Source organism: Sturnira hondurensis, unplaced genomic scaffold, assembly GCF_014824575.4.
Source record: "Sturnira hondurensis isolate 20B ecotype Veracruz unplaced genomic scaffold, ASM1482457v3 Scaffold0021143, whole genome shotgun sequence".
NCBI classification, from domain to species: domain Eukaryota; kingdom Metazoa; phylum Chordata; class Mammalia; order Chiroptera; family Phyllostomidae; genus Sturnira; species Sturnira hondurensis.
In genome coordinates this window covers 6,178,221-6,190,547 of record NW_028093774.1, presented here as the reverse complement: position 1 = coordinate 6,190,547, position 12,327 = coordinate 6,178,221, and the positions used below count along the sequence as shown (strand labels likewise).

The following is a 12,327-nucleotide window of genomic DNA, read 5'->3' as shown; positions in this document are numbered from 1 at the left end:
GAAAATCTGAATAAAACAGAAATTGGTAGGAAGAAAAATTATAATTTTGTACTTAGGCATTTTTAACATTCTGATATATTTTCATTGCAGATTTTCTACCTGTGTTTGTTTCCTGTTTGGCCATAAATAGTGATCATTTATTATTATTTTCCTATGTTATTTTAAATTCTTGTAGTAGTAGCTACAAAATAGTTTACTCGTTGGACATTTCAGCCTGTTTTAAGAATTTTATTGTCAAAACAAGGCAGTACTGAACATCTTTGTAGAGCTTTTCCTGTTGTTCAGATGATTTCCTTAACTATAGCTTCCATAAAAGCAGAATTACTGGGTCAGTGGGCATTAATATTTTTTTAAGATTTTATTTATTTATCTTTAGAGGGGAAGGGAAGGAGAGAGGGAGAGGAATATCAATGTATGGTTGCCTCTTGTGCATGGTTGCCCCGCTGGGAACAGGCCTGCAACACAGGCACGAGCCCTGACTGGGAATCGAACCTCAATCCTTTGGTTCGCAGGCCCGTGCTCAAACCACTGAGCTACACCAGCTAGGGCTGGGCATTAATATTTTTAAGAATATTAACCAGCAATGTGTGAAAATGCCTTTTCCCCTGGACTTTTATCAGCAATAGTATTCCAATTTAATCTGATTAGTCAAAAATGGAATTACATTTTAATTGGAATTTTTAAAATTATAAGGCTATTGTATATTTTCTCATATACTACGTTTATACCAATTTTATTTATTCTTTTGGAATTACCTAATAGTATCATTAATCACTACTTGTTTGCGCTGTTTACCTATCAAGGTTGCCAATCCTTTATTATGTTTGTTGCCAGTATTGTTGCCAATTTGTTATTTGGTTTTCATTTTTCAACATTGTTCAACACACCCTTCTCAAAAAGCTGTAGTAAATTAAGATGAGAGAATAGGCAAATTAGAAAAATTTTTTCTGTAATGAAAAGGTTTTTCATCCTGTGAACATTAACCCTGTATTTATTTCCTTTCAAATGTGTCATGGTTGAAAAAAACAGTTGTCTATCAGTAAAATGCCTTCTGTGGATTTTATGAAGTGTCTTTGTCCTTTGCCCTCAACAGTTTAGGGCCCTTTCTCAAGGGCACAGTACTTGCTTGGAAATGGGAAGACTGCCCCAGCTCTAAGGATGCTGGTGTGCTTGATGCTCAACGTCCAGCTGAGTGCCCGCGTTTAAATGCTGACTGTAGCGTTGACGGGTGTTATTTGTGGTTTTGTGAAGAGTGTTAAGTGCTAGAATGCAGTTTTTACTCTAGAATGCCCTCTGTTGTTTAACATGATTTTTAAGATTTTATGAATGCATTTTGTTTTATTTCAAGTATTTCACTTTCAAATTATATTTAACATTAGGCATTCAATAATTCTGGCTGCTTTGTTGAGAGGAATAAAACCAGTTGATGTTTTTATTGGAGTCATAGAACTTTAGAACTTGGAGGGATCTTAGTATGACATATTCTGATTTCCATTTTAAGTAGATGAGAAACCTTGGGATGAGAAATAGCAAGCTGGCTTGGACGAATAAAAGAGCTGGGACTGGAATCGGGATTTGATCTTCGTAGTTCTCCCCAGTCAGTCATGCTGCTGCGTTTTTCAGTGCTCAGCATATACATGACACAGTGTAAGGCCTGGGTCACTATATTCAAATGACAGAATTTCTTAATAGAATCTATTTGAAGCTATAATTTGTAATGTTTTGTGTCCCGGTAGGATAAATGCAAAAATCTCTATGGAATAAAAATAAACTTAAGGATAACTGGCAAATTAATTTGCTTTTTTTCTTTTGAAAATGTGTATTTCACAATTATACTTCATGTACTTACAGATGATGGCAGAACTCACTATGAGCTTTAATTCGATCTTTTTCATGCATAGTTGTTTTCAGTTACATAATTTATCGTCATCCTTACCGCATATACAATAAACAAGAAGACAGACAAGGCAATCCAGCCCATGGCAGCCGCACACCTCCTGTTGTAATTCAGGGTCTTTAGAAACATTCAGACCAGTAAGATGTTCTCTGAAGAACAGCTGATAGTAGTATCAAGAATACATGAAATGTTGTGAATTTGTTCTCTGAATCTTTCTCCTCAGATTTTGAATCCACTTGTTTCGAAGGCACAACTTTCCCAGACGGTACAGTCTCGCTTAGTTAGTTGTAAAATTTTAGGAAAATTGACCAACAAATTTGATGCCCATACGTGAGTATCTGTATTAACTTTTTGTCTACTTCATTACATTAAATTGATTAAAATGAGTAATAACTATGTGACTAACAATTACATCAGATTTGTATTGTTCCTTAGTGTCTACAAATTTAGCTGTTTTAGAATTCTTGGAGGTCTGCTTATTCAGATGTTTTTCTTCTTGATCTCATGGCTTTTCAAAACCGATAAGGTTAACTTTTCTTCTATTTCCCATCTTAATCTCTCCTGTCATATACCTAGTGTAGTGTTGAGGTTAGAATGGCATTATTGTATAGACTTTGAAACTTGGTAAATATGGCATAAAGATAGATTTTCTCTTTTCTTCCATTATTGTTACAAATCTATTATTTTGAACAATGCATCTTATTTTTGAGGTTTTATGAGAGAACATTTATAATTCGTATGCTATCCTCTGCCCAAGTGATAAATGCAAAATGGAAAGATGCAATGGTGTGTAATTAGACACAAGAATAAAATGTAAAATTAAAGAATACTTTGATCGATTGTTGCTAGAATTAGTCTACTTGCCTACAGCTTTTTATCTTAGCTGAATGTTTAACTGTCAATCCAAAATTAATCCAAAATTAATTTATTTTCTTTAAAAATTTTTTAAAAGCTGTATTTAATGTATTTATTTTTAGAGAGGGAGGGAGGAAGGGAGGAAGAAAGAGAGGGAGAGAATCATCATTGTCTGAGAGATACATCAACCGAGTCCGTAATCCAGGCATGTGTCCTGACTGGGAATTGAACCAGTGACCGTTTGGTTTGCAGGCCAGTGCTCAATCCACCAAGCCACACTAGCCAGGGCCAACATTAACCATTATTTTAAAAACATTCACTCATACACATAATTTACAAGTAGCTGATAACATACAAATGTCATCACTTATGTAAAAATACGCTGGAAAATATAAAGCTTTATATTAAAGTAAATTTGTTATTAGGCTAAGATTTTGATAATAGTTGTTTGAAAATATTAATTATTCTAAAACACTCATTTGCATGTTCCTTTCCTCCCTTCTAAGCATTAAAAGAGAAATACTTCCCTTGGTGAAATCACTCTGTCAAGATGTAGAATATGAAGTTCGATCTTGTATGTGTCGGCAATTAGAAAATATAGCTCAGGGCATTGGGTAAGTATACTTTCAGTTTCATATGTCTTATTCTGTTTCTGGAGAGTCAGACATGCATATTCTATCCTGTATTCCATGGAAACATGCTATTAAAAAGCTAAACTTTCTATTATCTCTAATAATGATTATAACAGGTACCTCCTGATGAGTCTGTATTAAAAGAAATAAAAGTGAAAATGTTTAGCAATGTGATAGGCATTCAATCAATGTTAATTTCTTTCCTTCTCACCTTGAGTTACTTGCTTATCATTCCAAGTGCCTAAGTCTAGGGAGGGAAAAGGCGCTAGTATAAACTATGTGTGCACTTGTGCTTATGAATAATCAGTCCCCTAGTTTTGATCTGAGAACCAGCCTTTTATGATAGGTCTTCTAAGTCTAGGTTGACTCTGGGTCATTGTGAGCCATAATTAATTCAGTTTTGCCCGGATCTGTGCTTTTTAAGCAGGATCAAAACCAATTAAGAGACTGTACTGTTGTTGTTGGGATTTTTTGTATTCTAGTTTTTTGTCACCTGATATTTTGCTGCTGTTAAAATTGGGCAGGTCATTGTGTGTGCAAATTAGTGTTCTGGAAATTAATTTAGGATTATTGCTCAAGGATTAATTTATAAAAGTAAAACTAGGAAGAATCTACTTACATAGAGAGCTTTGAGTAGTGTCTAACCTCATAACATTAGCTAAGTGTTTACTATTATTATTACTTCATAAATGCTGACATAGACAACTAATTTCTTAGACTTATCTGTAAAACTAGAATGATATAGGTAAAAAACAAGCAGAAATTTTATATATTTTGTATAACTCAAAAAAACTAAATTTATGCATATCCCAGTAGGACATGAAAATGGTTCCTACACCTTTACCAGCAATGCAGATTTATCATTAAGTTTTCCAATTTCATTGGTAAAAGTAGCATTTCACTATTGGTTTTACAAATATAATATTCAATAACCATCTACTTGACTGTATCTATTCCTGAACTTGAAGCACCTGGAAGACAGGATGATATCTTTTTTTATTGTTAACACACACATATGTAATCCAGTGCTTATGTAAGGCCATTGCTCATGCATATGCAGTAAGTGAATATACTCCTCTGACAACTAATGAGGTTGAATGTATGGTTACTAGCCACTTGTATGTCTTTATAAAGTGCATGGTCATTGTCTTTGTCCCTTTGTCACATTATGAAAGTCGAGGGGAAATAAGGCATCACAGCAGACCTACACAGACGGGATGTGAGTATTTCCCTCCTCCTCTAGTTCTTAGCACACCAGGTGATAGCTGAGTGATGTTTTCAGGAAGTAGTGTGTTGTGAGAGTATCTTTCTCTTGCCTTCACATGTAAATTCCATCCTGGCTGGGGCACAATTCTAGATTATAATCCTTTCTACTAAAAACCCATCTCTCAATTAAGTATCTGCGACAGAAATCTGAGGACATCCTGATCCTATTACCTCTGAAGAAGTCCAGTTTTATCAGTGTACATGCTGGGAGTTACAACCTAGCCCTGCAAGATGCCATAATGGAGTAACATACGGGGTCAGGGATAACGAGGTGAATGAAACACAAAAGCATGCCCAGACGGCCATCCAGGAATTCTGGGGTCTGGCTGAGTGATACAGGTCTACCCAGGTGCTGGCTGTGGATTTGTTGTCTGCTCCAGCTGAAGTGCTGTTGAAGATGATCCTGCGTTCTAGGCGAGCCAGTATGGCAGAAGAGCACCAGCATTCTGAGAAACCTCACTTGTTTGTGCCTTTTCCGTCAGCCTGTTCTCCGTTCTAAGGAGACTGGGCCTGAAGAAATCCCGGGACCCAGTTGTCTCCACCTTTCTTTTCCCCCTGAGGTGAAGTTGCCTCCAGTGTTCTTACTCGAGCCCCTCCTACGCGGTTCCCTTTCATCAGGAGCCTTCCAATCTGCCAGAAGACAGAAGCACGGACCGGGGATGGGAACCAGCCACCGGCCCATCATATCTGAATTCTGCAACCTGCCCCAGCCAAGGCAGTCGTGGACCTGCTGTGCTCCAGTTGCTTAAAGTGGAAAACTATATTATAATTTGTAGTTTAATATAAACCAGTTTTAAGATCTCTGTAGGTAGTAATATTGTATCAGGGGAACCGAAATTGATTTAAATAATTTTGCATTTACTATTAATGTTTCTTATGTTTATGTCAAGCTTTCCCAACCAGACTGCAGGTATCCATAAAGCAGGAGTCATATCTTCATGATTTTTCCTTTTTTCTACATTAACCCTGTGACTTGTTTTCATTAAGTTCTTCTACAGATTCTCTGATTCGCCTTGTTTTCCCCCATTGCTTGTTGTGCAGGACAGACCTGACAAAAAGCGTGGTGCTCCCTGAACTGATAGAACTCTCTAGGGATGAAGGCTGCAGTGTGCGTCTTGCAGCGTTCGAGACTTTGGTTAATCTGCTTGATGTGTTCGATACAGGTAACCTCCCCGGGGACACGCCTTTGCTTCTGTGTGGCTAATAAAGAGTAGAGGTGGGTGCAGGACGGAACTCCTCAGGGTTCATGATGGTCGTTAAAGTTCCCTTCCCGTCTCTCTGCTGCTCGTCCTTCCTCTCTGCTGCCCCTTTACCCTTACAACACCCACCATTGCTCCCTGTCCCACACCTCTCCTCTCTCATCACTGTTTAGCTGGCTTGTATGTAGGACTAGAAATTTAGCTTGGGCATTAGTCTTTCACTTACTCAGCGAATCGACCCTAAGAAAGGTCTTGATTAAAGCAATATTTAAATCAGTGTCTTGTCTTTAATATTTTAATGCTAGAAATCTCATGGCCCTCGGGAGGAGATACTTGGGATGGGGTGTTTAAATAGGAATGGGCGAGGAGGTGTTTCATAGTGTCGTGCAAGTTAAATCGTGAGGGCAATTAGCTTCTCTCCTGAGTGTGTGACTAGGCTCTTGATTAATGCTGGACTTTACTTTTTCAGTAAAGATTAGCCGTATCAATAGGATGGAATTTGGAGGGCTAAATGTCCAGTACTCAGGTGGGAAATTGTGTTGTGTAATTGTAGGATTGCATTTACTTGGATTAACAAAATTTTATCTGAACTGTGAGAGCCTCTTACAGATTATTGCAATGGGGGCAATAGTATGTGTGAAGTTATGTAATAATCATTTAGGCGATGCGATGAGCCAGCGCCGTAACAACCTGTAATGCACCGTGAATGACTGGATGAATGAATCTCCCTGGCCTAATGACAGGGCAGCCCCCGGCATCCAGACTAGAAACTTGGTGTCATCTTTGATCTCTTTCCCTTCTCTGCCCTTCGCTTGGTTGTCTGCAGTTTGGGCCTACCCTGTATTCATGGCTTTATTGCCTCCCATTCCCTCTCACTCCGTGGTTCCCGATGCCCTGGCCCACTTGCCATCCCCTCGACACCCCAAGTTCGTTCACACTTTCAACCTTCCACATGCTCTTTCTCTTCCTACTTTTTCTCCCTTCCCTCTGTTTTTCTCCTAGCCTACTTTTTCTTTTTCAGTGTCCAGTTATAATGTATTTTCCTCTCTGATATCTTTTCAAATCCTTTATACCAGTGTTGGCAAACATGGCCTATTGGTCAAGTCCCGCTGCCACCTGGTTTTGCAAGTGAAGTTTCATAGAACAGCCATACCCTCTTGTTGGTGTGCTGTCTATAGCTGTTTGTTTGCTACAGTGACAGAGTTGAGTAGTTTTGACAGATAAACTGCAAAGCCTAGGAAGTTTACAAAGAGGGCAACTGATCACATGGGTTTATGGTATTTTTTATTTCTGGCTTCTTTTCTGCTCTGAGTTTCTCAAGTTCAGTGATCATTTATGATTCATCTTTCTACTTAATATAATGTTTGTTCTATAAAAATTCAATAAACGTTTGTTGAAAGAATGTCATTTAGTTAAAACAGATGTGGTTCTGAAATGTGATTATAATAATGGTAACAATAATACTAATAAGCCTCTTAATAATAATAATAATAATAGAGAATAATGATGATGGTGATAACTAATAAGCCTCAAGAGCACTACAGCATTCTACTTAGTGTTGTTACACCCTTAATAAAACAGTGACTCACTTCTGAAAGTTTGAGAGAACCGTAGGAAATTCAGAGAGTACATTTGGAATCAAGACAAATATTACTAACATATCAGGAACTTCTGACTTAAGCAGACACACCTAAAAATTGGTTACAGAGTTATCTAAGAGGTAACAGTAAAGAAAGTCACTGTGTAGAACATATTACAAACTAACTTAATTCCCGTTAACAAGCTGCAGAGTGGTAGGGGATGGACGCAAGAGAGTAAGGAGAGTGTTCTGTGCCGGTTCCTCATCTATTGATATCAGTGGTGGCAGATTTCTTTCAGTTATTCAGACTCAAAACCTCAATCATCTTAGCCTTTTTTTGTTCTTTTAAAAATTTTCCGACTTACACTATTACAGTTGTCCCTCGTTTTTCCCCCTCCCCCCTCCAAGCCCCTGTCCCCACTTCCTTCCCCGGCCTTCTCCACATTGCTGTCTGTGGCCATGGGCTGTGCACATGTGCATGTATGTCCTCTGGCTAATCTCTTCTAGTCTCCCCCACCCTCCCCTCTTTGAGATCGGTCTGTCTGTTTTCCGTGTGTCCATGCCTCTGGTTTTATTTTGTTTGTTGGTTTATTTTGTTCATTAGATTCCACATATGAGTGAGATTATATCATATTTGTCTTTCTCTGACTGGCTTATTTGCTTAGCATAATATTCTCCAGATCTATTTATGCTGTCACAAAGGGTAGGGGTTCCTGCTTTTTTACAGCTGTGTAGAACTCCCTTGTGTAAATGCACCATGGCTTTTTTATCCAGTCATCTACTGATGGGCACTTGGGCTGTTTCCGTACCTTAGCTATTATAAACAATGCTGCTATGAACATAGGGGTGCGTATGTTCTTGTTAATTTATAATCACTTTGTGTGCCCTATGTTACCTATGCCCTACAATATAAAGCCCAACCTCCTCAACCTTGTATTAAAGTTTTTGATAATTTCAGCTCTCTTCTGACCCCTTCTTCATTATACACCTCCATCATCATTGTTTTCAGATATTTCCTGTTACTGTGTGGCTAACATCTGGATAGTTTCTTCTGGAATTTGTGGATCTGTATTTTAAGTGCATAGTGTGGACAATGGATCTAAAGTGTGTTTTATTTTATTTTATTTTCCAGATGACAGAAGTCAAACTATACTTCCCTTAGTGAAATCATTTTGTGAAAAATCTTTCAAAGCTGATGAATCAATTCTTGTCTCCTTATCTTTCCACTTAGGAAAGCTATGCCATGGACTATATGGTATGATGTATCTTAAGAATTTCAAGATTATGGATAATTTTTTCCTTAGTCACTAAACTTCAGCTATTCAGTTATAAAATGTATTATTTAAGTGTGTAAAATCTTAAGAGATCTTAGAATTTTGGTAGGATAATTTAGGAAAACCTTTAGGGATGACTCTTTCACTAATAGAAGCTATTTGAAAGAACAACGACAGAGTGGAGTAGGGTAACCCTTTAAATTTCTGAATATTTTGTGTGTTAGTTGGTATATAATAAAAGCAGCTCAGATATATTAACTGTTGGTACATAGTAAGAATACCCTTATTAATCATTTGTTGAATAGTTAATATATAACATGAGAAGTACAGCTTAGAATGTAGAATAACACCCATAACTCTTGGAATTTTGAATATATTGCTCAGTTCTTAGCTTACTGTAATCATGTAAGCATCAGTTAAGTCACACCATCTAGTATAGTAAATATTTTTATGTGGGTTGTAGACTTTTAATGGGTGATTGAAAAATATATTGGAATTCAAAATGAGTTCCTAGCTCCCTAAGATAGTTAATGTGGAACCAGTCTGTTGATCAAAAATATTTTGAGTTTACTTTGCCGTCTTTCAGAGTTAATTTTTTAGCTCCCCTAAGACACGTATGCATGTGTTTTCTGCCTGCACTTTAGAATATTTACCATAAGTAAATGCAGTAGTGGCTGCACTGTTGTTGCGCCGACTTGTTAGGGCCACAGTGTGGCCTGTGCTGCAGAAACAAGTGCAGGCGTGATTCCCGCGTCGCGTGGTTTGTACTGTGAAAACGAACCTCGGGTGAAGCAGAAGGACCTTTAGTGGACCTGTGCTGATAGCGGTTACTCTTTCTTCCTTGTCACGCGGTTAGTTATGAACTCTAACTATTTATTTAAATATTTGGTTTGAGATGTGTTTTTATTATGCTCTGCTTTTATCTTTTAAATTTCTGTTTTCAATTAAAATGTTGAACAAATATTTTAAATTTTTCCAGGGATTTTTACTCCAGATCAACACTTGAGATTTTTGGAGTTTTATAAGAAACTTTGTACATTAGGTTTGCAACAAGAAAATGGACACAATGAAAACCAGATTCCACCCCAAATCCTAGAGCAAGAGAAGAAATATATTTCAGTACGGAAGAACTGCGCTTACAACTTTCCGGTAATAAATTATATATTTGTATTGATTAAACATTTTGATTATTACTTAAAATTATGTGGACAGCATTAAAAATGTTGCCATATTTGATACTTGCTGTTTAACATTATGTCTGGAATATAACAGTAGATACCTGGTAAATATTGGTGTAACTTATGTTGACTTCTGTCTATAAATTGGAATCATGTGCATCTATTTGGACCTTCCTAATATGATTTCTAACCAATTATGATTCAGAGCATGTGATTTCAATTTGAGTGAAAGGATCATAGTATGAGGAATTGATGCATGTTTCCCCTCCTTCCCACTCACCTTCTCCCTCCCACCTCCGTCAGGCCATGATTGTGTTTGTTGATCCCAAAAACTTCCACCTGGAACTCTACTCTACATTCTTCTGCCTTTGCCATGACCCCGAGGTACCAGTCAGATACACTATCGCCATTTGCTTCTATGAGGTAAGTCTGAAGAAATGATACATTTGTTGTTAATTCTATCTGTGTGCACTCGGTGATTATCTGGTATTTTGTGCACTTCCATTTACAGAAGTGTTGGAAAATATAGGCTCTGTATCTCTTTCACATTCTAGTCCTAAGTCTTATTTTAAAATGTTCATAATTTTCTTCTTAGAATGTTCATAGAATTCATTTATATAAACATTATATTTTTATCATATATTAATCCATTCATTCAGTATATGAGTATTTACACCAAGTGCTTATTTGAAGCTCACATTGTGGTATAGATATGGGTTTTGCAGAGTTGGAAATAAAATCTGTTTTTATATGCTTTATAATATTTCCATTTAACTTTGTACCTAAACTTAAGATAGACTTGAGAACACGTGGAAAATTGAGAGATTATTTACATTTATTGTTTTTAGTGCAAATGTATTATGTTTCATGAGTATAACTTTACATTCAGCTATTATAACAACTCTCCATAAAATGAGAGCAAAAGTGAATTGAAACTTTTCTGATGGCTTTAACTAATTTTTTAACTGCCCAGCTTGAAATTCCAGGCGCATTTCCCGAATGAGTGCAGTGAGTGTGTGCGTGCTGTGTCTGCGCTGAGCATGTGTGGATGGTCACTTGTCAGCTTCACAGTTGTCACATACAGATCTCTTTATGGGTGCATAATGAATTATTTCCTTTCTTTGTAAGAGGTATAATACATTTTCTTATCCTCGGTATGAATGCTTCATACCCTTCCCTGCACCGTGTTCCTATGGCAAAGCATTGTTAGATTAACTTCTTTTGAGTAACATTTTTTCCTGATGTGAATGAGACAAGTGTTCATTGTGCAAAATCTAGGAAATATTTCCTTTAAATTGGATAATTAACTAAGGTAATTTCACTGCTGCACAGTTAAATCATCTTTGTAAATATACATCCAGATCTATGCTTTTGGAGGAGGAGAGACGGCAGAGGGCACAGGCCAGCTGAGTGAAATAATGTCTCTAATATGCACTTAGAGGGTATTTAGGTGTGGTTACCATGCATGCTTGTATTTTTCTAGTGGTTTCCAGAGATGATTACATGAAATTAGAGTCTGAGAATGCAATATTTATGCAATATGAGAGTTTCTGATTGTTTTTATCTCATTCCCTTAATATTTCATTTTATTTATGTTTTAAAGAAGACATAATATATTAATACCATAAAAATAAATATGTGGTAATGTGTACACAAAAATATTTCACTGATAGAAATGAGTTTGGAAGTTATTGGTATGGTTATTTGCTGGGTAGCTAGTTTCCCTATTCTCCCTATCATGCCCAGTAAGTGGGCTGATAGTGATATTCTGATCTATACTGGTGGATTTAAATTCTCCTAACAGTATTATTACTAGGTTCTGTTGATTACTTTAGTGTGCTTTAACTTTGTTCTTGTATTTATTTCAAAAATATTTTTGACAAGCCAAGAGCAACCCTGCAGAGCAAAGGTTTTAAAACCTTTTTAAATCAGGAACCCTTTTTTTGAAATTAAACTTTATTCAGAAGCCCAATATGTAAAAAATAAACAAACATAAATAAGTAAGTAATCTGCAAACCAGTGCATCTACCATTGTGTTTGTCTGCAGGGGAAAAAATAACCTGTTCACAAAGGAGCTGGATTAGTCTAAACTCTCTCAACTCCTTTCATGCTGATTGCAATCTATTTTTATTTTTTTAAAGATTTTATTTATTTACTTTTTAGAGAGAGTGGTAGGGAGCAGAAAGAGAAGTAGAAAAACATCAGTTTGCAAGAGATACATTGATCAGTTGCCTCTCACACACCCCAGCCAGCAACTTTTTGGTTCTCAGGCCAGTGCTCAGTCTGATGAGCCACACCAGCCAGGGCTGACGGCAGTCTTTGACGGGAAAAACCTTCCATGCTTTGCTTGCTTAGGCGTTCTCTCTGTTCCTGTCACTGTAGGCCTTTGGTAGAACTTGAATCTTCCAGAAGTTCTGAGCAGGGGTGAATGCTCACAGCCTGGCATA

General features: G+C 37.0%; 1 protein-coding gene across 6 annotated transcripts in view; it reads left to right on the top strand.

Annotated features, from left to right (window-relative positions):
• PPP4R4 (protein phosphatase 4 regulatory subunit 4) overlaps positions 1-12,327 on the top strand; it is an 83,430-nt gene that overhangs the window by 45,292 nt on the left and 25,811 nt on the right. For 5 of the 6 annotated variants that reach the window (XM_037031459.1, XM_037031460.1, XM_037031457.1 and 2 more), the window contains 6 exons: positions 2,121-2,227; positions 3,259-3,366; positions 5,692-5,813; positions 8,561-8,683; positions 9,682-9,851; positions 10,184-10,303. In XM_037031459.1, coding sequence (XP_036887354.1) covers positions 2,121-2,227; positions 3,259-3,366; positions 5,692-5,813; positions 8,561-8,683; positions 9,682-9,851; positions 10,184-10,303 — 750 coding nt within the window. The remainder of the gene's footprint in view (positions 1-2,120; positions 2,228-3,258; positions 3,367-5,691; positions 5,814-8,560; positions 8,684-9,681; positions 9,852-10,183; positions 10,304-12,327) is intronic. The other variant, XM_037031458.1, reaches the window with a different exon arrangement.